This window comes from Sapajus apella, unplaced genomic scaffold (assembly GCF_009761245.1).
Source record: "Sapajus apella isolate SASKATOON/1434 unplaced genomic scaffold, GSC_monkey_1.0 scaffold17, whole genome shotgun sequence".
In the NCBI taxonomy this organism is placed as follows: Eukaryota; Metazoa; Chordata; class Mammalia; order Primates; family Cebidae; genus Sapajus; species Sapajus apella.
In genome coordinates this window covers 20,516,125-20,541,980 of record NW_022436957.1, presented here as the reverse complement: position 1 = coordinate 20,541,980, position 25,856 = coordinate 20,516,125, and the positions used below count along the sequence as shown (strand labels likewise).

Sequence of the window (25,856 nt, the reverse complement as noted above, 5' to 3'; positions counted from 1 at the left end):
ATGTACCGCACCCTGCCTGGGGTACATTTCTTTAGGATAAATTGCTAGAGCCGAAAGTGAAGGTTCTGGAGTCCGTAAAGTCAAAAAAACTTTCTATAATATTGTGATGATATTAGTGTTTTTTCACTGTGTTGAAGTTTGCATTGATGGTGCAAAGTCAATGATGGGTAAATCTCCTGGCACATTAGCATCAGTCAAAGTAGTGGCGGCCCCCTGTGGCCAGGTGCTATGGTTCACACCTATAACCCCAGCACTCTGGAATGCCAAGAAGGGTGGATCACCTTAGGTCAGGAGATCAAGAGGAGCCTGGCCAACATGGTGAAACCCCGTCTCTACTGAAAATACAAAAATTAGCCAGGCGTGGTGGTGGGCGCCTGTAATCCCAGCTACCCGGGAGGCCAAGCCAGGACAATCGCTTGAACCCAGGGGGCAGAGGTTGCAGTTAGCCAAGATTGCACCACCGAGCCAAGTCTCACGGCCACAGAGTGAGACTGTCTCAAAGAAAAAAGAAACACCAACAACAAAGTTGTCCCAAACTGTACGATTCATCATTGTACTTCTCATCACCAGGTGCTCAGAGTCTAACAAATAGATAGCTAAGCCAGTTTCACTTAAGAAAGTCTTCAATGAAAGTAAAATTTTATTAAATTGCAACCTTTAAATATATATCATTTTATTATCATGTGTTGAAGTACAGTATTTGTTTCCAGGAAAATCACTCAGACAACTGTCTGAGTTGCGAGCTGAACTAACCACTTTGTTCAAAGAACACCATCTTTACTTGGAAGAATAACTGATAGATAACTATGGTTATCTAGAGTTGGGTATCTGTAGACATTTTCTCAAAAATTAACCAATTTATCTTGTAACCTCAAGAAAAATCAACTGACAGTATTTGTAACCAATGACAAAATTCTAGCTTTCAATTAGTTTTCACTGGAAAATCTGTATCTACTACCATGAGCTCAACAGCTTCCCAATATTTAGACTTTTCTGATGAGATTGGTGATGATATGAACAAATGTAATTTCAAAAAAATTGTATAATGAAATGTATAATGAATTTGGAAATTCTTCATAGGTCAGTGAACCAGTATTTTCTAAGAGACCAAGGCATGATGTTACAAAATCATGCATGGGTAAATGATCTGCTCAAAGTGCAAGACAGAGCGATGGATTTTAATATACCATAGCACAAAAAGTTTACTGATATGATTTCAGATTCCACATTGCAACTAACCTTTAAGAAACTATAGCATTACAAGACTTGGTGCAGTGAAAAAAAAAAAAAAAAAAAAAAGAAGAAGAAGAAGAAGAAGAAGAAGATCTACATAAACTAAAACTCTTCAGTACCCTCAGTACTTTAAGAGTATACAGGGGTCCCACCAATCAGAAGGTTTGAGAACCACTGTGCTATACCACTTGCATACGTTCTTCAGTAAGAGAATCTATTTTGCTGGGAAATTTTAAAGAGGTCTCTCTTGAATCTGGGCTTTCCTTTGATCTTTCTTTGCTGATCAATTTCTGAAAGAAGTGGCTCTTGATGGAAAGCTGTAGTTGAGGGAAAACATCCTCAAAAGACTAGCTGTAACTTTATCGACATGGTTTCTAAATCCTTAGCATACATATAGATGTAAATCCTGGGCAGTTTTCTTTTTTTCCTGCCACTTCGTGCCACTATTCTTGAACATTCTTTGACAGTGGATGGAGACTGAAGCCCTGTTAGGCTGGGCTCCTAAGAGCTGGGCTTGAAAATCATCTAGGTTCCCAGAAGCATCAAGAGCTCCTCAAACAGCCAAGAAACCATGAGCACTTGTGCAGCCTGAATGAGGCCGAGGACCTTCCACAAAACAAACTGGGTGATGGACCTCACAAAACTACCTACCCTGAGAATTATGCTATAGCACAGTAAAAACAAAAACAGAAACTTGGAAGAAGTGTCAAGAGTCAGATGAGTTTTGAACCAAGACAAAAAGTTATACATTGCTTTTCAAAAGCAAGCTAAGGCAAACGTGATTTATGCCAAGCTCAAAACAAACCAACACCCATCATTTAGAAAACATCAGTGCTCTAATTCTCATCAGTAGTAGCATTTTTTGGAATCCAGGCTTTGAGAATTTTTCTATGGTGCCTTGGAAAGGCAGCTGAATTAACCCCCTCCTAAAGAGAAATATGGTTATTCCATTAAGACAAGACTAAGCTAGACAAGGTCATCTGGAAATTCCTATCTGTAACTATTTGCAAAGGGCTGATTTCCATATGTGAACCAAAATGTACATTCTCTGGGCAAACCAAATATGAAAAACAGCCATCGCCTGGGGCACTCTTCTCCCATCTCTTGTTGACGCATGCAGCAGAGAACTGATAGTTCTGTTTTTGCTCCTTGAAGTCAAGAAGGTCAACAGTGTGAAAATCTCACTTTTGAAAGGTTAAATGGAATCTGTTCTGGTTCAATTTCTTACTCTACTACAAGATAGTAGCTCTAGATGACTGGAGTTAGACCTGAAGTTGAGTTTTTCCTAAATATACAAGGTTAGAGAAATCAAACTGAAGAAAGGAATTCCACTGTTTTGGCACAAGTATTTTTCTGTTTTTACCCACCTGTTTTCAGATATCTGACAACTCCTATGGCATTTCCTCAACATTTCAAAAGCTTCCAATTTTCCTGTCAAGAGGAGGCAAACCATAACAGAGGTTGCTGAAACCCCAAGTTCAACATATGTGCTCCTTTTCAATGGCTGTACTAGTCCATTGCTGGATGGCTATCATCAGCCTTCTGGACTCATGCCCTAGTCAGCCTTGTGACCTGGCCTAGCATGTAATGCTAATGGTGAAGGCTCTTGATCCATCCTACTCTAAGAGTGACTGCAGTGGAGATACTAAGCAACTGGTATCCATAACTGGCTGTCTTCCAAGTTATTATGCACAGAATACTGAACTAGGGTCTCCAAGTATGGTCACAGTGTTGATGCTACTATGTGTGACCTGGGAGAGTTACTTGATAGCATCAACCTCTCAGAACATAAACTCATTCAATAAAATTTACCGAGCAATTATCAGGTTAGGCACAATACTGGGTGCTATAGTAGTCTACGATACTGTAATATTCTGTGCTGTAGTATTCTGCAGTATTCTACGCTATTGCCCTGAGAGTTATAGCCGAGTATCCATTTCCCAATGCTGACTTTGAGACTCTATTCACCAACACTGAAAAGGAAACTACCATATTGACAAACTGAAGGGAGGGCCAAGAGGAAACACAGCACAGTCTGGTACCCTTCTAAATGGATGGGAGAGAGCAGTAGAAGACAAAAGCTTTCAGATGGATATCTTGGAGATACCTTGGAAAGACTTGGGCACCAAGGCCCAGCCCAGGTCTGAATCTCTGGTGTTTCTGAGCACACAAAAGGAACACAGCCGAGCCATGTTCACTCACCCTGTCTCAGATTCGAACAGTCATCATTAATAATGAGTTCTCTCCAGGTACTTTCTCAGCACTTTAAGCGCATTATCCCATACAGTCCTCATTATGACCTTATGGGGTAGGTACTATTACTAACCATGATCATTTCATAGGGTAGGAAACTGTGGCTTACAGAAGTTCAGAACCTAGCCCAAGTTACAGATCTGGTAAGAGACTAGCAGTGGCTGGTCTGATCACTGATAAAATTGAGTGCTAAGCTTTCAGAATGCAGGGAAAGCAATGGAAAGGGTTATGGCTATAACCGCCTCCACCCCTGAAAAAACAACTCAGGAGGAGGGTGGATATCCATATGTGGGGAATGATATGGGTAAGGGAGAGACTATGGCCCAAGCTCAGGTCTCATCAGTTGCTCTGGGGTCAGTCCTCAATAGGCGACACAATTCTCTGCAGTCTCGGCACCTCAGAATTTGGTGAGGGTCCCGTGTTAGTCCCCCAAAATTAGGCTCTAGACCTAAGCCTCCCCAAACAGGGTTCATACCATAAGGTTATGATTAAATAAAGAAGTCTTCTGATAAATATAGAAAATACAGGTAAAAGTTATTCTACAAAGGATAAAAGTCGGGTGGCATAAATGGCTGTATTTGAACTTATTTGCTTATTAGAATTCCTTTAAAATAATATACCAGGATAAGTTGCTTGTATAGAATACATAGCTGGCATGTTTTAGGGAACTGGATTTGATCTGTTATTCACTTAGATTTGTACAATGATAAATTACTTACAATGAGATTCTACTCCCATCACCACCAGTCCCTTGTTTCTTAGTTTTTCTGTGAGAATATGCCATAGCATAGCAGCAAAATATTACACCTGACTCAAAATGAGCTTGTCTGACATCTAAAAAAAAAACCATCAGCCATTCATGATTAAAAACATAACAACCCTCCATGAATGGACACTGGTGTTACAACACCACATTTAAGGCCGGCACAGTGACTCATGCCTGTAATCTCAACACTTTGGGAGGCCAAGGAGAGAAAATTGCTGGACACCAGGAGCTCAAGACCAGCCTGGGCAACATCCTGTCTATCCAAAACTTAAAATAAAAAATTAGCTGGGCATGGCAGTATGTGCCTGTAGTCCTAGCTACTTGGGAGGCTGAGGCGGGAGGACTGCTGGGGTTCAAGGCTGCAGTGAGCCATGAGCACAACACTGCATGCCGGCCTGGGTGACAGAATGAGACTCTTTCTAGAAAAATTAAAAACAAAAAAGGAATAAAAATAAAGAATATCACATTTAAAAAATGCAATTGGTACCCTGGCATTCATTAATATTTGGCTTCCCAATTAAATAGTACGAAGCAAAAAGAAATACTAATTTTCAATATGTTCTCTTTTTTTTGGTTTTAGTAAGATTTGGGATGAGTTCTACGGATTCCTAAAAAAAATTACCCTTCTTCAAGCACTGCTGGGCAGCATGGACTGGGCTGCCTGCGATGCTGAATGGGTGGGATATATATCTATTGCTTCTTTGCCTGCCTTTTATAGCACTTATAATTATGCTGTTAGAGTCTACAAAAAAGAAACCAAATTTATTCTTTTTAAATGTTCTAAATATAAATGCAGAAGGAAATAAACAATAACAAAAATGCTTAGAGTTTAAACTTTTTGAACTAATATACCTGTGATTCTACTGCATATTGCAACCTACAACCTAAAAACTACCAAACCACATCACCACAGGTAAGAAATGAGAAATTTTGAGGGTTATTGAACACTGCATATTTGCAACGAAACAGCAGAGTTACTGAATGCCATTGCATGGCTTTAAAACTCACAGGTCCACTTGCACAAGATAGCTCTGTTGACAAGGGAAAGGCAATGGAAATGAGAAGCTCTGATAGTGATTTACATGGGTGTGGGCAGGAGGGATAGAGTGAGAGGATGTTTTATCTCTAATTTATCAGATGTGCTTGCTTAGTTTTATATATTCCTAACAAAATTACCCTTCTTCAAGTACCGTTGGGAACCATTAATGGTGCTTACTTGTGATGCTAACTAGGTGTTTATTTTTGTGGAGCAAATATTTTAACCCATATTTTACTCTGTCCTCATTGCACTTTTGATAAAAGGTACCCCTAATTCAATCTCTGGCTTAACAACATTATGCTGGGGGGTTGTTATTAATTTTGTCTTCAAGGAATGCACGGCCACTTGAAATTTTTAAAGGTTTTTTTTTTAACTTGCAAAGATGAAAAACAAGCTTAATATGGATTCTTCATACCCTACAAAACATCCCACTCTACTTCCTGGTGTGTGGCCTCTTCCAAAAGAACTCACAGCCAGCATGCTAAGGCTCAGCATCATTGGTCAAATGTTCTCTTCTTCCCTAGGTACTGAAACACGTGTGCATAAGGAAGTCTGTATCATGAGGCAACATATACCGCACATTATTTTTTAAATTCCTCATAAATGTGGGCCCAAAAGAGATTTAAAAACATGGCTTATGGCCGGATGCAGTGGCTCACGCCTATAATCCCAGCACTTTGAGAGCCCAAGGTGGGCAGACCATGAGGTCAAGAGATCAAGGCCATCCTGGCCAACATGGTAAAACCCTGTCTCTACTAAAAATACAAAAATTAGCTGGGCATGGTGGCACACGCCTGTAGTCCCAGCTATTCAGGAGGCTGAGGAAGGAGAATCGCTTGAACCTGGGAGGCAGAGGTCACAGTGAGCCGAGATCGCACCACTGTACTCCAGCCTGGTGACAGATCAAAACTCCATCTCAAAAAAAAAAAAAAAAAAAAAAAAAAAAAAAAAAAAAGGCTTATGACACAACATACTAAGAAGTAAAAGAGGAAAAATACAAGGAGAGAACAGAAATCAAAGAGTAACAAAGCCAAGCATCCGCTTTCTTTGCAACATTATATAAAGATAGATTCTTCTATGATGACAATGAAAGCACATTTAGGCAGGATGCTATTTTGCATCATGATATTTCTGGTTAATGCCTCTTTGCCTGGTATTTGGTTTGGGAAAAAAACAAATCAAGGCTATTGAGTTGGGGACAGGCATATACTGAAATGCAGAGTTGTAAAATATAGAAAAGTAACAAAGAGCTTTATTTGTCGCGGCTTTCGTGACCTTAAAATACTGTAGAATTCTGTGTTAACCCAAGAATCCTGTATGCCACTAATAAATCTTCCACCAATCTGACAACAGTGTAAAAACTTTTAAAAGACAAACAGCAAAATATAACCTGTACTTGTCAGTTCCTTGGTTACTAAACATCAAGATACACATACTTCAGAGAGCAAGGGGCTGTGGCATAGATCACAGATAAAACAGAAAAGAAAACACAGCCCCTGTCCTCGAAAAGCTTACTTCAGGAAAATTCTGAGATTATAAAGCCTCCATCAACTTTCCATGGAGTGAGACCACGAATTTCTGGCTCTAGCAACTATCAGAGGTTAACATATGCATGATACCAACAAGCTGTTCATGCGTTCTTTGAGGTGGAGGGCCTGCCCCATCTAGGGCCAGCAATATCTTAATGTTTAAAAATCATAGTAAAGTACTCATATAATGTACAAGTCACTAGAAACACAAGAAGGCTGGTGGGGAACACTCTAAAACCTGCATAAGCCATCAATGAAAATGTAGGAACATATTTGACTATCACTACTGCATCTTCTAGAGGCTCCACCTTTAGAGGCAAATGGCTCTTTAAGTATTAAAATAAGGGTTTAATATGCTTTAAAAATAACAGTACTTGAGATGAATGTCAATGACCCAATACCCCCCTCCCAGGTACCAAGAGGGGTCACATTTCCCATTTATCAGCAAGTCATCAGGATAGGCCAGCATCTCAATCTCAGACTCTCTTCTGTGGCTGCTTCTTGGATGGCTGAGGGGAACACTTCAAAAACGAACCAGCTAAACAAACTTCCCAGCAGCACTTGACAGAGCTACACCTATTCTTCCCATTTCCAAAGCAGTGGAGAATTAATTACCAGTTCTATGGATCTATTGTAAGTATAATAGACTAAAGAGCTATCACAGACACATTTATTGTAAAAGCACAATCCCAAGAGTGTCTAGTGGAGGGCCAAAACGATTAACACAAATGCTTTGTCAGATCAAAGATAAAACCTGCACCGCCCAATTGAGGAATGAATTAGAACAGTGGGTTATCTTTCAAATTAACCAGGGCAGTTAGTGAGGAAAATTTCATGAAAGTGTAATTCTTAGCCTTTGTGAATCCACACAGCAGGCATTCTGCCAGCTGACAAGATGATGAAATTTTCATGCTTAAAAAAAGCCCTCTTCATTTCCCAATTTAGATTAGCTAGTGTTTCTCTCCCTTTTGTGTGTGTATGTCTATTTGCTCTTCTGGAGCAGAATTTAAGGGAGGGGGAACACATATCAATTTTTCACTGTAAAATTGAGTCTTTCAAAAACATCCCTAAAAGCTTAGAGTTAAGTCTTTAATCTGCCTTTTTATGATTTTCAAAAAATACCAGTTCAATTTTAACTTTATATAAAAGAACCAACAAGGACCAGGGCATGAAATCAACTTTGAATTAAGGCTTTCTATGCGCCTCAAAGTCTTTCAAGACTTCATCAAATCCAGAGACAAAGCATAGAGTTGTCTTCTCCCTAAAGAAATTAATATATTACTTAAAATATCCTGGCTCAGTGCTTTTTGTATTTCTACGCATATCAAAGTTTAAATGTGATAGGAAATTGGAATTCAGGGGATACAATCATTGCTACAGAAGAGGGGCAAAAACCCTCTCCTCTCCCACAAAGGAGCCAATATTTATTAAAATTTTATAATGTGATACAGACTGCTTCTCACATAAACTTAAAACAAATATTTGTTATATCACATTTAGTCAGTCCTCTTAATTCATGGACAGACGGTTAACAAAATGTGATATACCTTTCAAAATTAAAGTGATTTAGAAATATATTTTGTTACCCCACACTTTTGTCCCTTTTTTCTTGACAATCTAATTTCTTAGTCATCTAGAACTATGTTTCTTGGCAGGGTATAGTGTTTGGTCAAGTATTATATTCCATTCATCTTCCTGGAGTTCCTTCCTCATGAAGATACCTTCCTTTCTCAGTGCAGGTTGAGTTCCCCTGCAGCGCTTCTAAGGCTAATATTAAAACAATATTAAGACTCTTGCCTTTATTCCACAAACAACTTTTATGTCCAGTGGGTAGTATTTTTTAAGTTGCTAAATAGGAGAAAACCATTTTTGGTAATTAGCCTCAGAGACAGTCACTTAACCTCAACACTTACTATCAATATCCTTACCTCAGTACACTTGGTATATTAGTCTCTAACTGGATTACCATCACCATGATAAATCACACTGAACTAATAACTGTAATCAGTATCACTAGAGGCACAATAACAAAAGAAACTCAATGCCATGGCCCTCTAGGAGGAAACAGGATGGTCTACCAATGAAGTAGAACCTAAAGGTGTAGGGGTTTTTGTACAAAAGCTCTGATCTGGAAAACATTTGAAATATTTATTTAGCATGGGGACATAAGAACGAATAACAGATTTATTTCTTTGCCATCAAATCACATATAATTCAGATCAGAAAGTAGAGAAATAAGTTTCTAATTTTGAAGACAGTCATATCAATTTTTAACCCCAGGAGCGATACATGGCCATTTTGATCAGAAATCCCTCAGAAATGTAAATCAGGTGGGCAGTTAACTACAGAAAAACTGTTGCTTTATGTTAGTGAGATGGCTGGCAGAAAGACAATTAAAGCAAACGCTTTAGAAACCTTGTGTTAAATATATGGATCCCTAAAAGTAGGTTATTTCGCTTCAAAAATACTTATATAACCACCACAACAACATACACACAATTAGGTTAGAAATCAGTCTTTCAGTTAGGGCATATTTCTAGCTATACAGAAGATCATTTTTCAGAGTACTTCCAACTTAGTCAAAACAGACTATTCCTTCGTAAAGAAGGAAATAGAAGAGTTTCTTCTAGTATTAACATTTCCATGGTGAAGATCTTGATAGACTAAACACAGAGAGAAAACTCAGAATTCTTCCCAAGAGTCAAGCAAGGATCATACTCTGTTCAATGAGGCCTGTAAATGAGGAGCTGAATAGTTTTGATTTGGGCTCTTCATACTAAATAAAGGCCTAAAATTTCACGTGCTGCACATTTCATCTACTGAGGAATGTGACCCCACAGATAACTTTTATTCCCATCCAACTGTTCATTAAGGGCAGCACAGGATTATTCTCTAAAATGTTTCAGATTTTCCCAAAATGGAGTCATAATGATTATTTTTTAATGATCTTCAGGCAAACTGACTTGCTTTTCTGACAAATATAAATCATTCAACACCAAAATCATAATACTGGAACTCTGTTTTTACTCTTCATCTTAATGATCTAATAGTTGCTTTTCACATAATGAGTTCTATTTTAAAGAAGAAAATGCTGTTATATGTTGACTAATACATGAGGAGAAAGTACAGAACGATCTTTAGAAAAGTCATGGGCATTAACGAATATGTGAGCTTTTTTTTAAAATGCGTTGCCAATGTAGCTTTTAAAAATAAGTTACAGTGAACTTTCAAGTAACAGAAAATGTATTTAGATGACAAATGACATATTGAAACACTAAGAAAAATCAAGTGGGAAATGTGAGGGCTTTTTTTAATTTTTGAAGAGAAAAAAAAACTCATTCATGTGAAATGTGTTAAAAACAAAAACTCTGAATAAAAGCCTTCTTTCCAATGAAGACCAATCACTGTTCTGGCATTTTCACTATAAATTTATAAAAATTAGACATTCTCTTGTGAATGCTAGACAAACAGCATTTAAATTTAAAAGATATTTGATTTCATCAGAAAACTAGGCTATGGAGTGGTTTAGAGTGCCACATAAACACAAACTATTAGCTTTGTATGGGCAGTCTACTAAGATCACCACACATGATCTTGGAGCTCGACTTGCTGACAATAGCCAATAGTGACTTTTTTCTTCCTTTATCCAAACATCTGAGCAATCATTTAATTAGTCTTATTTAGGTAACAATAAACTAAAACATTTCTTAATTATATTCTTACTTTTTTTAAAAAAAGTAAAAATTTCATTATTTAAAATACTGCTCATAAATGAAGTATATGTAATGCCTAAGAGAAATATCAAATAATTTGTCATGTTAATATGTCAAAATTACATACTTTATATGTATTAATAGCATTTCACTAGGAATTTTTCCCAAAAGTCTTTTCAAAATTTTACAGTCTCATGAAAACCAGTAAATAAGTACCAAACCTAAATCAATTGTGCATGTAAGAATGTCATTATGGATACTTACATCGTAGTACTTTTTAATGAAACGTCTAATGTCCATGATCAATTTGTTGCTCAGTTGTACTGTAAAGGTCAGAGGTGAAGCATTACAATCGATGTTACTGCAACGATACAAGCTGGGCTCCATATCGGTTCCCTATAGAAGTCAGGACAAGTATACAAAAAGTTACTGTGAGGCTATAAAAGGTTTTCTGTGCTTAAAAACTTACATGCCATCCTAGTGTTGAATATTTTTAATTCGTTTTATTGGTGAGTTTTTAACCCTATCTTCTCAATTATTTTCCTCCCAAAGACACTTTAGTAACACATACCTTCCATTCTTTGCCATCATCACAATGGAGTAACAAAGGAAAAACTCTGAAATCACCATTTTACATTCAATACACGAGGGACTCTATGGATAAAATAATTTTCCCTCTGTAAATACCAGTGAAGTCATGTTACTGGAAATAAACCTCCTTCTTAGAGATATCGATAAAAACTTTAAATTTGCATTTACTCATTATGAACATGAAGAAAAGCAAGAGCCTTTATCACATTAGTTTGTTTTTATCTTGTTAACTTAATTTTAAAAATAAAATCTAAAAGAATTGTAGTACCACAAAAACAACATCACTTACTATCTGCTTCACAAATCTAAAATTTTGGCAATTTTTCCAAAAAATGAAATGTATTTGGGAGAGGGAGGCAGGAGAAGTAAAAATTTGAAAGACTTAAATATTAATATTTGGAGAAAACATTTTGTTTTGCTGTGTTTCATTTTAAACAAAGACAAGGCAAATATAATATATAGCAAAACTGTTGGGATTTCTGAAGCACTTGTTTTCCTTCCTGATACTTAAACATCTTGGTTTCCTGCTCCAATCTGGTACATAACCCTACCCGCCACGCTAAGCAATTCCAGGTGGAAGAGATTTCAGAGCTTGACATCGGCTCTTCCACAGTTAGCCCATCTGCAAGTCGTCAAGCCTCCATGCAATTAACTATCTTATTTACAGCTGTAATGAAGCAAAACTCAAGGATTTAGCAAGTATTGCTGATCTGTGTCTGCCTCTTCCTTGCACTTGCTTCCAAAGACTGCTTTGTTTTGATTCAAAAAAATGCAAAACATCTGCTGTTTGTCCAAATTAACTTAAAATAATTACTTTTAATTTAGATAAAGGGTGTCTTTTCTTTCAGTTTCAAGGTTTTACACAGTTCTGCTGCCTATTCCTTTGCCAATGGCTAGTCTATGCATAACACTGCAGTGGAAATCAAGTAAACTGGCCAAGTTTCAAGCTCTGATCCAAGGTCAATAATACATTTTTTGGCAGTACTTCTTGAAAGAAATGTCTCCCTGTGACTTTTTAAATGTCTAATATGCAAAGACAGCAGAAAAGATAATAAGAGTACCTTTGCAAAATGGAGGTAAGTGGGATGTGTAAAGGCAAACAAACTTTCTCAAAACACTTAGTTCCCATTAACTTGATTTAAGATAAAGAAAAATATTGCTCTAAGTCCTAATAGATGGGGGTTGAGAGTGGGGCAATAGAGGTTACTAATTAAGAAATTATAATAAAAAATACTTAAGATAATTTAGAATTTTTAAGGGATTCCATTTAAAAACCAAGGTCAAGCACTCTAGGAAGCCAAAACAATATTCAAGCACATTCAGTTCAAAGTTTTCAAGCAGAAACAAAGTAAGCTGTGAAGGCAGATTTTATATGATGCCAAAATTCTTTAAACACATGAAAGCAACGTGGGTGTGTTTATTTTGCCCTTTTTATATACTCCATAGTGGGGGAAAGGGGCAAGGCCGCTATACAAGTTCACTCACAAAAAGACAGAAACAACTAACCGAACCATCAAAGACATTATCATAAATATTCTCAGTTCCACATGTAGGACATCGACATTTGAATCTTTCACAGTCCCTGTATTTCTCTTCATCAGTGAGCTGTGCTGGGCCCCCAAGTAGAGCATCATTCTCTTCATCTTTATGATAATGATGAACTGTAAATTGAGTGGGGTCAAGTCCTATTAATGTAAAAGAAAAAAACAAATTCAGAAAAGTATTCCAAAAATACCCCAAAGAAGAAAACTCTCACAAAAAAAGATTTTATATTCATGAACTTACACACAACCATTTGAACTCAAGAGCACATGGACAAATGACTTCTCTTTTTACAAGAGATTACTTCATAAATAAAACAAGTAACTGCAACAACGCAACACAGAAATATGCCAGTGAACACTTGGGTTTGGAAGCAACTACTTCTACAGGATGTTTTTATTACTCTCTTAATGTTACAATGAAAACCTCAAATAAATGTGTACTTTTATGAAGAAATTCTCTTAACATTGAAGTGTCACAATCAAAACTGAGAATAAAATCAGAGAATAAAAATCCCATTAAAGAAAACAGGTTCACTGCCATTACAATTCCTTCAAGTGCAGACACAGCTAACCCTGATTTCAATGCAGTGGTCGATTTCATCTTGGCTCAGTAGTTAACAGCATGTAGGTTGCAATCTAATTCAGTGGTTAAAATTCAGTAGCAGCATCTAAGACAAAACGCAACATGGTTTTCTTGATGTTCAAAATTCAGAAATTTAAAGTATATGCAAAAACAGTGAGTCTACAGATTCTATAGGCCAAAATGTCCCTGAGAATCCTGAAACCAAATATACCTTCCATATTTCAATTAAAACAACACAAGAAATCAATCAACACATGTTTATGCTATTTTGTTTCTACAAACTAATTAAAGAAAAGAAATGTTTTTAGGCCACCCAATTTAATTTACCCTTAGTCAAAATATGTGTGTCAAAATTTACTATTTGAATTTATACTTAAAAATAATTATTCTACACTGTTTCTTAGAATTTTAGGGATTGCTAAGGGATGCTCTCAAGAAAAGATTGTTAAGAGACAATATTTCTATCTTTTGGAAATCTAAGGAAAAGCTTTTGGCAATCTAAGGAAAACTATCTTATTTTAGTATAAAGGTAAATGAGTAATATAAAACAGTCACTGAGCCAAAAGCTCACAAATATAAAAAATGTCTAAAAATTGTTTTAAATTTATCAACAGCTACATAGGTAGATAAACCTGACAGATGCATTTAGAATTTGGCGACAGAATTCTAAATCCTATCTGGTCAGTTTCAAGTGACATCTAGTCATTATAAAATACTGGAGGTTAACTCTTCATAGTTGAAAGGGGCCAAACAAAGAATAAGACAACTGGGACACAGAGACTCAGTTTTCTCACCTGCAAAATGGAGGTAGCATCACTGATCATATACTTTTGAAGTTTAAACTGGATAATAGAGAACAAACCAAGTTCAATGCTGCCTACTGCATGGCAAGCACTGAATAAATGTCATTTGAATGAAAAAATAAAATAGTGAATGAACATCATTTAATCCAGACTATACTCACTCAAGATTATTATGCATTTAGAAAAATATATGAGACATCTTCATGCTGCATATGAAGTCAATAGCTACTCTTTGTAGGAATTAAAGTATTTCCTAAAGTGGTAGTATATGATAAAAACAAAGAATACACATTCAGAACAATTTGAAAAGCTGTTCTTCATTAGTGACATAAATTATGTTAACATGAGCCACTTGTCACCAAGACACTATACACTTTTATTTTACAAGTTACCTAACCCCTAAGAGAAACAGCAAATTAGAGAAGTATGTGGGAATACATATACCCTCACATTTAAAGCTAAGGAGGGTCAGAGGAATTGAGAGAGACCACACCCGTGAATGAGGCCATTTCCTCTCTGTAGTGAAGGGTAACTGTTGCTAATTCAAACTCCAGTTGTGAATCCAAGTATTCACATAACGTCTTGCTTTATTTGCAATTATAGGAAAGCAGCTTCACTTTTACTCCGACCCTATGAATATTAATCAATTTCCCAGGCCAACACTAATCAAAAAGAAAAATAATAAGCAACATTTTTCTAAAAGGCAAGTTTCTTTCACAGTCCAAAAATAAAGGAACAATGCTGGTTTGCACATATACAAAATTGGCCAGGCTATGAAAAGGAACCAAGTGGAGCTACTCTCTACCCCACCCCACCAGCCATGGCTCACTTGGCACACCTGAGTGCATGAACCTGCAAGCTCTGACCATGGACGGCCTGCCTACAGAGTAAGCCAAAAATGGGCGTGGGCCATCTTGCTACAGAGTCATGGAGAAACACCGAAACAAGTGCCTGAAACTTGTGATAAATATCAGGTTCTACGAAATGTCCACTCTAAATATCCATTTCTACAAATCACTCAATCTTCTGGTGGCAGTAACAAAGCCAACTGGCTTAGCTAATTACTTCATATTTATTCCCAAGCTGGTTTTATTTTTCAGGGGAAGGGGCTTCAATCTCAGTACTCTCTTGGTCATAGTTCAATGCTAAAATTTAAAAATATAAAGGGAGACGAGACTGTAATGAGCTTAAAATATTAGGTATATAATAATCCTTGTACAAGTTACTTAAATACCAAAATGCCATTTAAAAAGTGATTTTCTTGGGAGGGCAGTTATAAGTTCAACAGGCAAACCACAGAGGGCTAAATTAAATCATTATAAGAAAACATACAATGTCATGTTAAAAAAATAAGGATCATTGCTGCTGGAATCTTTTTTGAAAAGCTAAAACAAGCCCCAAACTTATTCAACATATACATTAGTTTTTCCAAATTCTCAGAAAACTGGTAATAGCAGTTTATTTCAAAGTTTCAGTAGACTTTAAAGTTTTACTGCTTACACCCTAAACTCATTAAGGCTGGAGTGAAACAAGAAACAAGTATCTGGTGCTGCCACCTAGAGGTAGAGATTTAAAATGTTTAAATGTGCAAAACAGAGCAGCTACGTGTAATTCCATTTTTAATTGTTGCCACTCCAAAATTAAACACTTCTGTCAAAAATGACATTAAAGTAAAATCTTTATTACTGCACTTTCCCTACATGCATATACACTTATAATTAATATTACACTGCTTACATTAGTTTTTGAACAAGAGATGCAAAACTGAATCCCAAATACTTTACTGCTTCTACCGAAAGCTTTCTCTGAACAACCGGCTTAAAGGAACAAACTTTGTGCCCCATTTGAAAAAAGTAACTTCCATTTATTTTAGGCTAGCTCTTGACAGGTGACTTAAATCTTTTGGTGAGGCAGAGAATAAAGGAAGGAGCAGCCTGCCTGGGCTTTGCAAAACCAGTTATCTGGAGGAAAAGCAGCTGTGGTTTCCCCCAGAATAGGCTGAGATGATGTACGCTTTAATTCAATTATGTGGCTTGTAGTGATAGACTCATTTGTGCTGAGGTTGAGGGTACAGAAAAGGCAGTGGAATGAAATTAAAATACTGTCATTTATAATTAGAAAATTTCTAGGATCTCACATTATTTTGGCAACAGGATCTAAACTCTCATGTTTCAAGAAGTATTTATAGAAAGTAACATCATAGGCATCGGTGTGGATGAGTTTAGCAGTACTGTCTTTACTTAAATCACCATAGTCTTATCACACACACCCCCAATGTGACACTTAGCACAAAATTATTTTTCTACCATTGCACTTTTTAACCACTGTAAATTCTACCTGTTTTTAGAATGTTCACCTGCCCCTACTCCCAAGGAGTTTTTCAATTGTTCATAACTTCAGGCATATGATTATTAGAGAGGCTGATGCATTTAATCAAATACTTTCCTTCCTTCAAAAGACAAGGTCTCTATTAGTGCAACAGCAAATAATTACAGTAATATGTTCATGCAACTGGGGAAGAGGGAAAATCCACATAAACGAAACTCCAAATGAGTAAAGGGAGTAACTGGTATTTATAAGCAGTGTTTGTAACATAGATCATTTACTCCATGAAGGGAGCTAATTAATAGAATCCTATTGAGTGAAATTTTTTTGTAAAAATTTCTTAGAGCAAGTAAACCATTTATCTTTTGCATGGATCTAGGCTTTTATTTATCTAGACATCTTAGAAGACAATATGCAAATGAAAAATTTAGTATGATTAAAGAAAAAATAATTTTCAAATGGTGAATGCTATATCCACAAGAATGCTCATAGCAGCTTTTTTCATAATAAATTTATTCAATATTTATTCAAATATTGAAACACTCTACATGTCCATCAACAACAGAATAGATAAACTGGTCTAATCTACCATGAAATACTACTCAGCAGTGAAAAAGAGTGAATACTGATACATGCAACAAGACATATGAATCTCAAAAATACCATGCTAAGTGAAAGAAGTTGCATACAAAAAGGGTATATATTGTAGGAAACCATTTATATGAAATTCTTGAATAGGCAAAACTAACTTATGCTGATAGATTTCAGATGAGTGATTGCTATTGTGACAGAGGTGCTGACTGGGAAGAGGCACAAGGGAACATTCTGGAGTGATGAAAATGTTCTGTGTCTGTGTCTAGATGACTGATTGTATAATACTCAAGATTTTAGCATTTTGTGGTAAATTATGTGAATTATACTCTTTAAAAAGCATGCCAAATAGGAAAAGATGCTTGTGTAGGTTGAACATCCCTAATCCAAAAATCTGAAATGCTCCAAAATTTGAAACTTTGAGAGCCAACATGATACCATGAGTGGAAAATTCCACACCTGACCTCATGGGATGAACTGCATTCAAAACTTTGTTTCAAGCACAAAATTATTTAAAATAATGTATAAAATTGTCTTCAGGCTATGTGTATAAGATATATATAAAATATAAATGAACTTCATGTTTAGACTTGGGTCTCATCTCTAAGATAGCTAATTATCTATATGCAACTATTACAAAATCCAAAAATTCCCAAACACTTCTGGATCCTAAGCATTTCATATAAGGGATACTCAACCTATAATATATAATTCCAAAAGACTCATAATTAGAACACGTGGGAAATGCCTGCAAATCAGTAAGAAAAAGAGAAGCCAACAGAAGAGAAAAAGACTTGAACAGACAGCTCACGAAAGGAAGTATTACAATGGCCAAGAAGCATGTGAAAAGGTGTTCCACTTCATTAGTCATCAAAGAAATATAAATTAAAACCACAACTCTATGCCACCATGTAAAATGAAGATGGAAAATACTATCTTACCAAGTGTTGGTAAAAATGTGGAGCACCCATACACTGCTACTAGGAAGTGTAAACAAGTAGAGCCACTTTGGAAAACCGGCAGTATCTACTACAATTAAACATACACGTCCCTGATGGCCTAGTGGTTCTCCTTAGTACAAACCCAAGAGAAATACATGCTTATGTTCGACAGAGAACCTGTACAATATTCAGTAAAAGCAGTCAGGCACAATGAAGATGCAATTCGTGTAATGTCCCAAAAAATCCACCTCATCTATGTTATTCAATGCCAGGTGTGTGGAGGATCATTTCTAGGAGACATGAGGGGCCTTCTGGGAATGTAGTAATGTACTGTTTCTTGAGCTCAGTGCTGCTACGCTAGTGCATGATGGCCTTGCGGAAATTCATCAAGCACTTTAGTTAGGATTTGTGCACTTTTCTGTATGCGTGTTATACTACAAAAAATACACATTTAGAAAGGGTGAGAAAACTGCGTACTAAATATTTCTTATGAAACATTTGTGAATTTGTTGCAAAATGCATTAAATCTCAACTGGGCATTATGTGCCTCCTCACAGACGTATAACCCATTGCCTAGGAAGAAGTGTGTATTTTATATTTTAGCAAAATTAAAAATAAAATAAATTGGGCCTAAATATAATCACATGTTTAGATCTAACTATTTATAGGAAATATAGGAGACAGAGGAACAGGTTAAAAGATACCACCAGGATGTGATCAGTAAACTCTAGAATGGGAAAATTATATAGGACAAAAAGCCCAGCTTCTTTAATAAACAAACTGGGAGGATCAACAAAGGAAAACAAAATAGAGATTAACTACCAAGTTTACCTTGACTGGATTCCAATTCAAACAAGGACCTTTTTTAAAAAAAAAAAGTATTCACAGTGCAATCAGGGAAATATGAACACTTACTGGAAATTAGATGAGATGGAATTGTGAGGCTTTTTTGTGTGATGTGATGATAATAATGTAGTTATTATGCTGAAAAGGAGCATCTTTTTCTTTTAGAAATGCAAAATGGTTCAGGCACAGTGGCTCATGCCTGTAATCCCAGCATTTTGGGAGGCTGAGGTGGGAGGATCACCTGAGGTCAGGACTTTGAGACCAGCCTGGCCAACATTGTGAAACTCTGTCTCTACTAAAAATACACACACACACAGACACACACACACAGACACACACACCAGCTGGGCGTGGTGGCGCATGCCTGTGATCCCAGCTACTCAGGAGACTATGGCAGGAGAATCACTTGAACCTGGGAGGCGGAGGTGGTTGTGAGCTGAAATCACACCACTGCACTCCAGCCTGGGTGACAGAGCAAGACTCTGTCTCCAAAAAAAAAAAAAAAAAAAGGAAATGCAAAATGAAATATTAACAGAGAAAATACATATCTAGGATATACTTCAAAATAATAGCGGAAGGCGGGAAAGGGGAATAATAAGATTGGCCACCACTGCAGAATACTGAAGATGGGTGACGAGTACAGTACATGGGGGTTTAATCTTACCCTATAATTTAAATATATCTGACACTAGAGAAAATTTTACATTCTTTACTATCTCATATATATATATATATATATATGTAATTTTTTCCTCAATAACAATTTTTTTTTTGGTAGAGTCTCACTCTGTTGCCTAGGCTGGAATGCAGTGGCCCAATCTCGGCTAACTGTAATCTCCACCTCCCAGGTTCAAGCAATTCTCCCGACATAGCCCGCCGAGCAGCTGGGATTACAGGCACCTGCCACCATGCCTGGCTAATTATTTTGTATTTTGTAGAGACGGGGTTTCACCATGTGGCCCAGGCTTGTCTTGAAGTCCTGACCTCAAGTAATCCACCTGCCTTGGCCTTCCATTGTGCTGGGATTACAGACCTGTGCTACTGTGCCCAGCCCAACAAGTTTTTAAAATACTACACATCCAATTTAAACAATTTACCGTACAAGTGTCAGACAACCGAAACTGTCTTTCACACCAACAATACACCTCTTCATAACACAAATGGAAAATTTCTGAGTAGTTTAGAAGAAATAATAGCCAAGCCTTTGAGTTAAGTGAATACCCAAGATTTTTATTTTCCTGGAGAAAACAATTCTCCAAATCTTGACAGAATAAGAAGCCTGATGAGCAGCATTCAATTGACTTCAATCAATTGGTTTTAATGTCCTTGACAATAGACACAAATATAAATTTTAACTTAATGATATGTATATTTCTGGGCAGGAGAAGCTTTTGAAGTGTCTTCTTCCCTAGCTTTTTTTCTTCTTTTTGTTTGTTTCTTTTTGAGACAAGATCTTGCTCTGTCACCCAGGCTGCAGTACAAAGGAACAATCACAGCTCACTGCAGCCTCTACCTCCCTGGTTTAAGTGATCCTCCCACCTCAGTTTGCCGAATAGCTGGGACCACAGGTATGTGCCACTACACTCAGCTAATCTGGGTACTATTTGTAGAGATGGGGTACTGCTATATTGCTCAGGCTGGTTTTGAACTTCTGGAATCAAGCCATCCTCCTGCCCTGGCCTCCCAAAATCCTGGGATTACAGGCATGAGCCACGCACGGCTCCTGTTTATAAACCTGAGAAAAGATGGTAACTGTGCTGAAAATATATTTGGGATATAAAATAACACAAATAATAGTCCAAAGATTGCTTATCTTACAACAAAGCCCACTTCTCTTCCAGCTGTGTTAGTAGATGTGGGGTGAAAACAGCTAGGCTCAAGGTTTCTAACCACCCACCTTCTAAAAGGTGAGTTTAGTCTTGCAAGAATGGCCATAATCAAAAAATCAAAAAACAACAGATGTTGGTATAGACGTGGTGAAAAGGGAACACTTTTGCACTGCTGGTGGGAATGTAAACTAGTACAACCATTATGGAAAACAGTGTGGAGATTCCTTATTAAAGAACTAAAAGGCGATCTACCATTTGATCCAGCAATCCCACTACTGGGTATCTACCCAAAGAAAAAGAAGTCATTATACAAAAAAGACAGTTGCTCATGCATGTTTATAGCAGCATAATTCTCAACTGCAAAAATAAGGAACCAGCCCAAATGCCCATCAATCAATGAGAGGATAAAGAAATTGTGGTATACATACACCATGGAATACTGCTCAGCCAAGAAAAAAAAAATATGACATTGGCATCAACATGGATGGAACTGGAGACCATTATTCTAAGTGAAATAACAAGAATGGAAAACCAAACATGGTATGCTCTCACTCATAAGTGGGAGCTAAGCTATGAGGACACAAAGGCATAAGAATGACACAGTGGGCTTTGGGGAATCGGGGAAAAGGTAGGAGGGGGGTGAGGAATAAAAGACTACACAGTGGGTAGAGGGTACACTGCTTGGGTGATGGGTGCACCAAAATCTCAAAAATCACGACTAAGGAACTTATTCATCTAATAACCAAACACTACGTGTTCCCTCAAAACCATTTGAAATAAATAAATATATAAAGGTGAGTTAAGTAATTGGTTAACCATTGTTTTAATTCTGGTTTTGGGAAAATCTGTATTATTAATAATAAAATACCAGTATTAATATTTTGTCAGCAAAGGGGGAACCTATAATTCATCGCCTTAACCCTTTTTCTATTTTATTATATACATACATAATACAGTGTATGTCTATGTATACAATGTTGTACAGTATTCAGCATTTTTTTCCTTACCCATTTTTAGGTCTTTTTTCCTTACCCATTTTTCTATAAGCTACACAATCTTGATAAATGTCATTTGGGTGTACTGAATTAAAACAATCTTTTTAAAAAATTGATCTAATTTAAATAACTTGAGAAATCCTCATTTTCCTTTAAAAACTCTTAAGTGTTGCAAAGCCAGAGTTGTTACATAACTCATATAAAAGCTCCAAAGCAATTATTCCAAACATGCTCTGGTTTGGTTCAAAGTTCTCAACGGTCTCACTGCTTATGTGAGATGAGCAGTGTCACTACTGGCCCTCTGTTGTGGGCGAGCAACGCAGAAGCAAACCTGTGCTCACCTTGTTGAGACTGAGGTGCAGGACTGTGCATCTGAAACCCTTAAAGAAACTCTCTGGAATTCCATAAAGTGCTTTGAGGGTGGCTGAGACAACATGGGTAACCCCTGCAGTTCATCATAGGCTAGAAGAATTGGTGAGCAGTGGGGTGGGCAACCATTCCCAACTTCACACTGGCCTCTCCACAGCCCATTTCAGCAATGCCTCAAAATGCCTCTACTTTTATAAACTCTTCCATGGTGGGCCCAGATAGGAGTGGTTTCTGCTTCCTTTGAATTTTGATAACCCTTTATTTCACCTTTTTTGGGACATACACTGTGTTGCCCACTAGACTTTCCCACAACAGTGAAATCAACTAAATGACTAGGCTGTAATTTGAATAAAGGATCCACAGCTGCCTCAACTTTGTATCCTTCTCAATGCCTATTATGGTGCTAGGCACAGCAGGTCTTAAATTAATACTGAATACAAAAGTAGACTCAATTGGGCGCATGAGCCATTGGATGATGTGCTTGGAATGGCACTCCATCTTGTAAGAGATGCTCTTATCAGCTGATAAGACTTCCTTTAACATTCTGCAGTGCATTTGGTACAATGCTTTTTAATTTTACTATTAATTATGTTATTGAAAATATTTACAGGTTGGGGCAAGGAGCAGTGGTTTGCACCTATAATCGCAGCACTTTGGGAGGCTAAGGAGGGTGAACCACCTGAGGTCAAGAGTTTGAGACCAGCCTGGCCAACATGGTGAAACCCTGTCTCTACTAAAAATATAAAAATTAGCCAGGTGTGGTGGTGCACGCCTGTAATCCAAGGTACTCAGGAGGCAGAGGTTGCAGTGAGCTGAGATCGTGTCACTGCAGTCCAGCCTGGGTGACAGAGCAAGACTCTGTCTCAAAAAAAAAAAGAAAATATTTACAGTATGGAAGTGGTCATGTTTTATAAAAGCTTAATGAAAAAAGGCAAAATTCTTTATTGACAAAGTAATACCTGAAGTACCCACTGGCGGCATCATTCCACCCCTACACATCTGTACTTTATTCCCTTGTTTGTAGGTGGATCTCCCTGGATCTGTCAAAAACACCCCCAAACATTGCTTACTCCTGTTTGGCTCACTGTTGCACTTATTTCTTAGAAGATATTACTGAACCCTGTCTACTGACAAAAACTACCCTCTGTGATATGGACGGTATGCATCATTTTTTTAGAAAGGAAATTTTTGCTTTCCAATTTAACTAGTACACACTGGGTTGTGTTCTGTCTTGTTTTAAGTAGTATTTTCAGAGATTAACTTCTAAATTCTCATGTTCTTCAAGCATCAATAATTTCTCAGGACCAATGAGAAAACTGCCCAGATAGCCAAATGCCTGAAATGTTATCACCGACCATGAAGAAAGGCTCTTTTTAACTACTATGCAAATCATTGCTCATTGGAGGAAAGATGTTACATGTAATTCTAAGTACCGTTATACATAAAACATAAATTTATTAACAGGTGAAATTCAAGAATGAACTTTATTCTCGTCACTGGCCTAGTCTGCTAGGTATAGAGAAGACTATTTGGATGTTTGAGCATACTATGAATATTTCATTTACAGAATACGGAAGAGCTTTCATTAGAATGAGAAAGAGAGAAAAATCTATAGAGAACAAAAGCTAAGAGTTTCAAGTTTTAGTGGCCATGTTTCCCATAGGGCTATTGTATAAAAAGAGTAATATTGTATTTTTTCCTATTCACAGATAGAAAAGAGTAAAATTTTGCTTTATTTAAGCCCAATAGCAATAATCTTGCATGGGTTTCAGAAAAATGATACATATTTTACTGTGGGATAATGAGGACCATTAGTCATTAGAACAAATTATTCTCTTTCAATTCAACAGCCTTATTCATTCGCTCATTTAATAGACTATCCTCTCTCCTTTTCACTAAAATGGTCTTTCCATATGGAACACCTGGCCATGCAACATGCCACCAGACAGACTTTAGGAGGTAACTTGATGGGGAGAAAGAGCAAATTTCCAAAGTGAAGCCACAGGACAAACCAACACTTGATGCTTGCCTTTCAAGTAAAGTAGTATAAAAGCAATAGAGAGAGAAAAAAGTAGTTGAAAAATATAGTTGCTCTCCACAAGAGTCTTAAAAATAAAAAATCATGAACTTAATAATTTTCCTAAATGAAATTATGCCATTATTCCTGATTTCTTTGTACTAACTAAAAGGACAAAGTATCAAACTTCACTAAAGTTTCAATACTGTAATGCATTTCATTAATCAAAGATAAAAACTACATTAAAAGCAAGAGAATTATTTTATGTCTGTGATTAGGCAGTTGGCGGGCTTATATTTTATGTATACATTTGTACACTTCAACTTATTTAACAGTGTCAGTTCACTAGCTACAGTTTTTTTATATAAAGAAAACAGATTTAGAATTTTAAAAACAAATTACAGTAATTTTATGCCTACAGCTTGCACCTCTTAGAAACCATGTACACCCTAACACTTCTCTTACTTTGCTACCACCTCCCCATCTCCCTCCCTCCCTCCTCCTAAAACCGCAGGCTACAGTAGAACTGCTAACAGGGCCTGGAAGCCCCTCGTGAATGGCCACTCCAATTTTTTACTTGGGGAGGAGGCATAAAGGGTGCAGATAAGAAATTCAGCTCCTGAATAGAGCAGGAGGCAAATGCCTGCAGAGATCTGCCTTGTGAGCTTCAATGTTTTCTACAGATCTTCATGATGACGGGGACTTCTGGGCCTATACTTCATGAATGCTGAAACTCCTATGTGGAAAGGGGCAGAAGGAAAGTACTACAAGGTCTGTTACTAATACAGATGGCTACGTATATACTGCTGGTATGGGCACAGCACAGGATGAAAGAGGACAAGCAGGAGAGGAGGAGGACTACACAATGATGACAACTTCACACATCCTTGATATAAAAACCATTGTCAAGTGGCAGAAGAAAAAAAATGAGAAAAAGCAGCCCAAAGTGAGAAGCAGTGGCAGATCCCCCAAGGCCGAGGACACGTCGCCACCTCCCATCAGCTTGACTTGGCTACATGGCACCAAGAAGGGACTGCCCGTAAGGGTGTCCACACAGCCACGGCTGCACCTAGAGAATTTTCAAGTTATGGGGCAGGAGTGATGGGTACATGGTGGGACCATGTGCAAGTCTGGAGGTTCCTCTGTGTAGACTGAGATTGGTCAATGAGATATAACATGAAACTTCTGAAGATGGGACCCACTCATCTACTACTGGCTTTGAAAATAATTTGTGAAAACTGAATTCATAAGGCAGCCTATGGCCATACAGCAGCTGCAGTCATAATAAAGTATCTTTCAAGTCAAAATCTGCCACTGTTCAATTTATTTTAAAAAATTATCTTAACTATGACTTCTGGAACTAACAAAATCAGTCTGGTCCCCTCTCAGTATGACTGGCCTTTACACATCTAGGCAGGCATCCAGCCAATCCATCCATGCAGGCTCCATCACCCTTTACCGCTCAGCTCTTCTGCTGACATACAAGGCTCTGCACATCCTTCTCTTAAATGTCATTCATGAGACAAGGCTTGTTCCATCTATCTCCTCTCAGTGCTGGGTCAATGAAAAATTCAAAACCAAAGAAGAAAAGAGCAACAGTTTTACACCAGGTTGTTTTTTGTTTTGTTTTGTTTTTAAGATGGAGTCTCACTCTGTCCCCCACTGGAGTGCAGAGGCGCAATCTCAGCTCACTGCAACCTCTGCCTCCCGGATTTAAGCGATTCTTCTGCCTCAGACTCCTGAGTAGCTGAAATTACACGCCACTACGCCTGGCTAAGTTTTTTTTGTTTTTTTTTTTTTTTTTTTTTTTTTTTTTTGAGGGGCGAGGATTTCACCATTTTGTGAAGTCTGCGGTTGCCCGTCCTCCCCCCTCATCCCCCCCTTCTTGC

The 25,856-nt window shown here is 37.3% G+C and overlaps 1 protein-coding gene across 6 annotated transcripts in view; it reads right to left on the bottom strand.

Moving 5' to 3' along the window:
• The window catches only part of POLA1 (DNA polymerase alpha 1, catalytic subunit), a 301,162-nt gene that overhangs the window by 143,584 nt on the left and 131,722 nt on the right, over nucleotides 1-25,856 (bottom strand). For all 6 annotated transcript variants that reach the window (XM_032286164.1, XM_032286162.1, XM_032286163.1 and 3 more), the window contains 2 exons: nucleotides 12,631-12,809; nucleotides 10,798-10,929 (listed from right to left, as the gene is read on the bottom strand). In XM_032286164.1, the coding sequence (XP_032142055.1) occupies nucleotides 10,798-10,929; nucleotides 12,631-12,809 (311 nt within the window). The remainder of the gene's footprint in view (nucleotides 1-10,797; nucleotides 10,930-12,630; nucleotides 12,810-25,856) is intronic.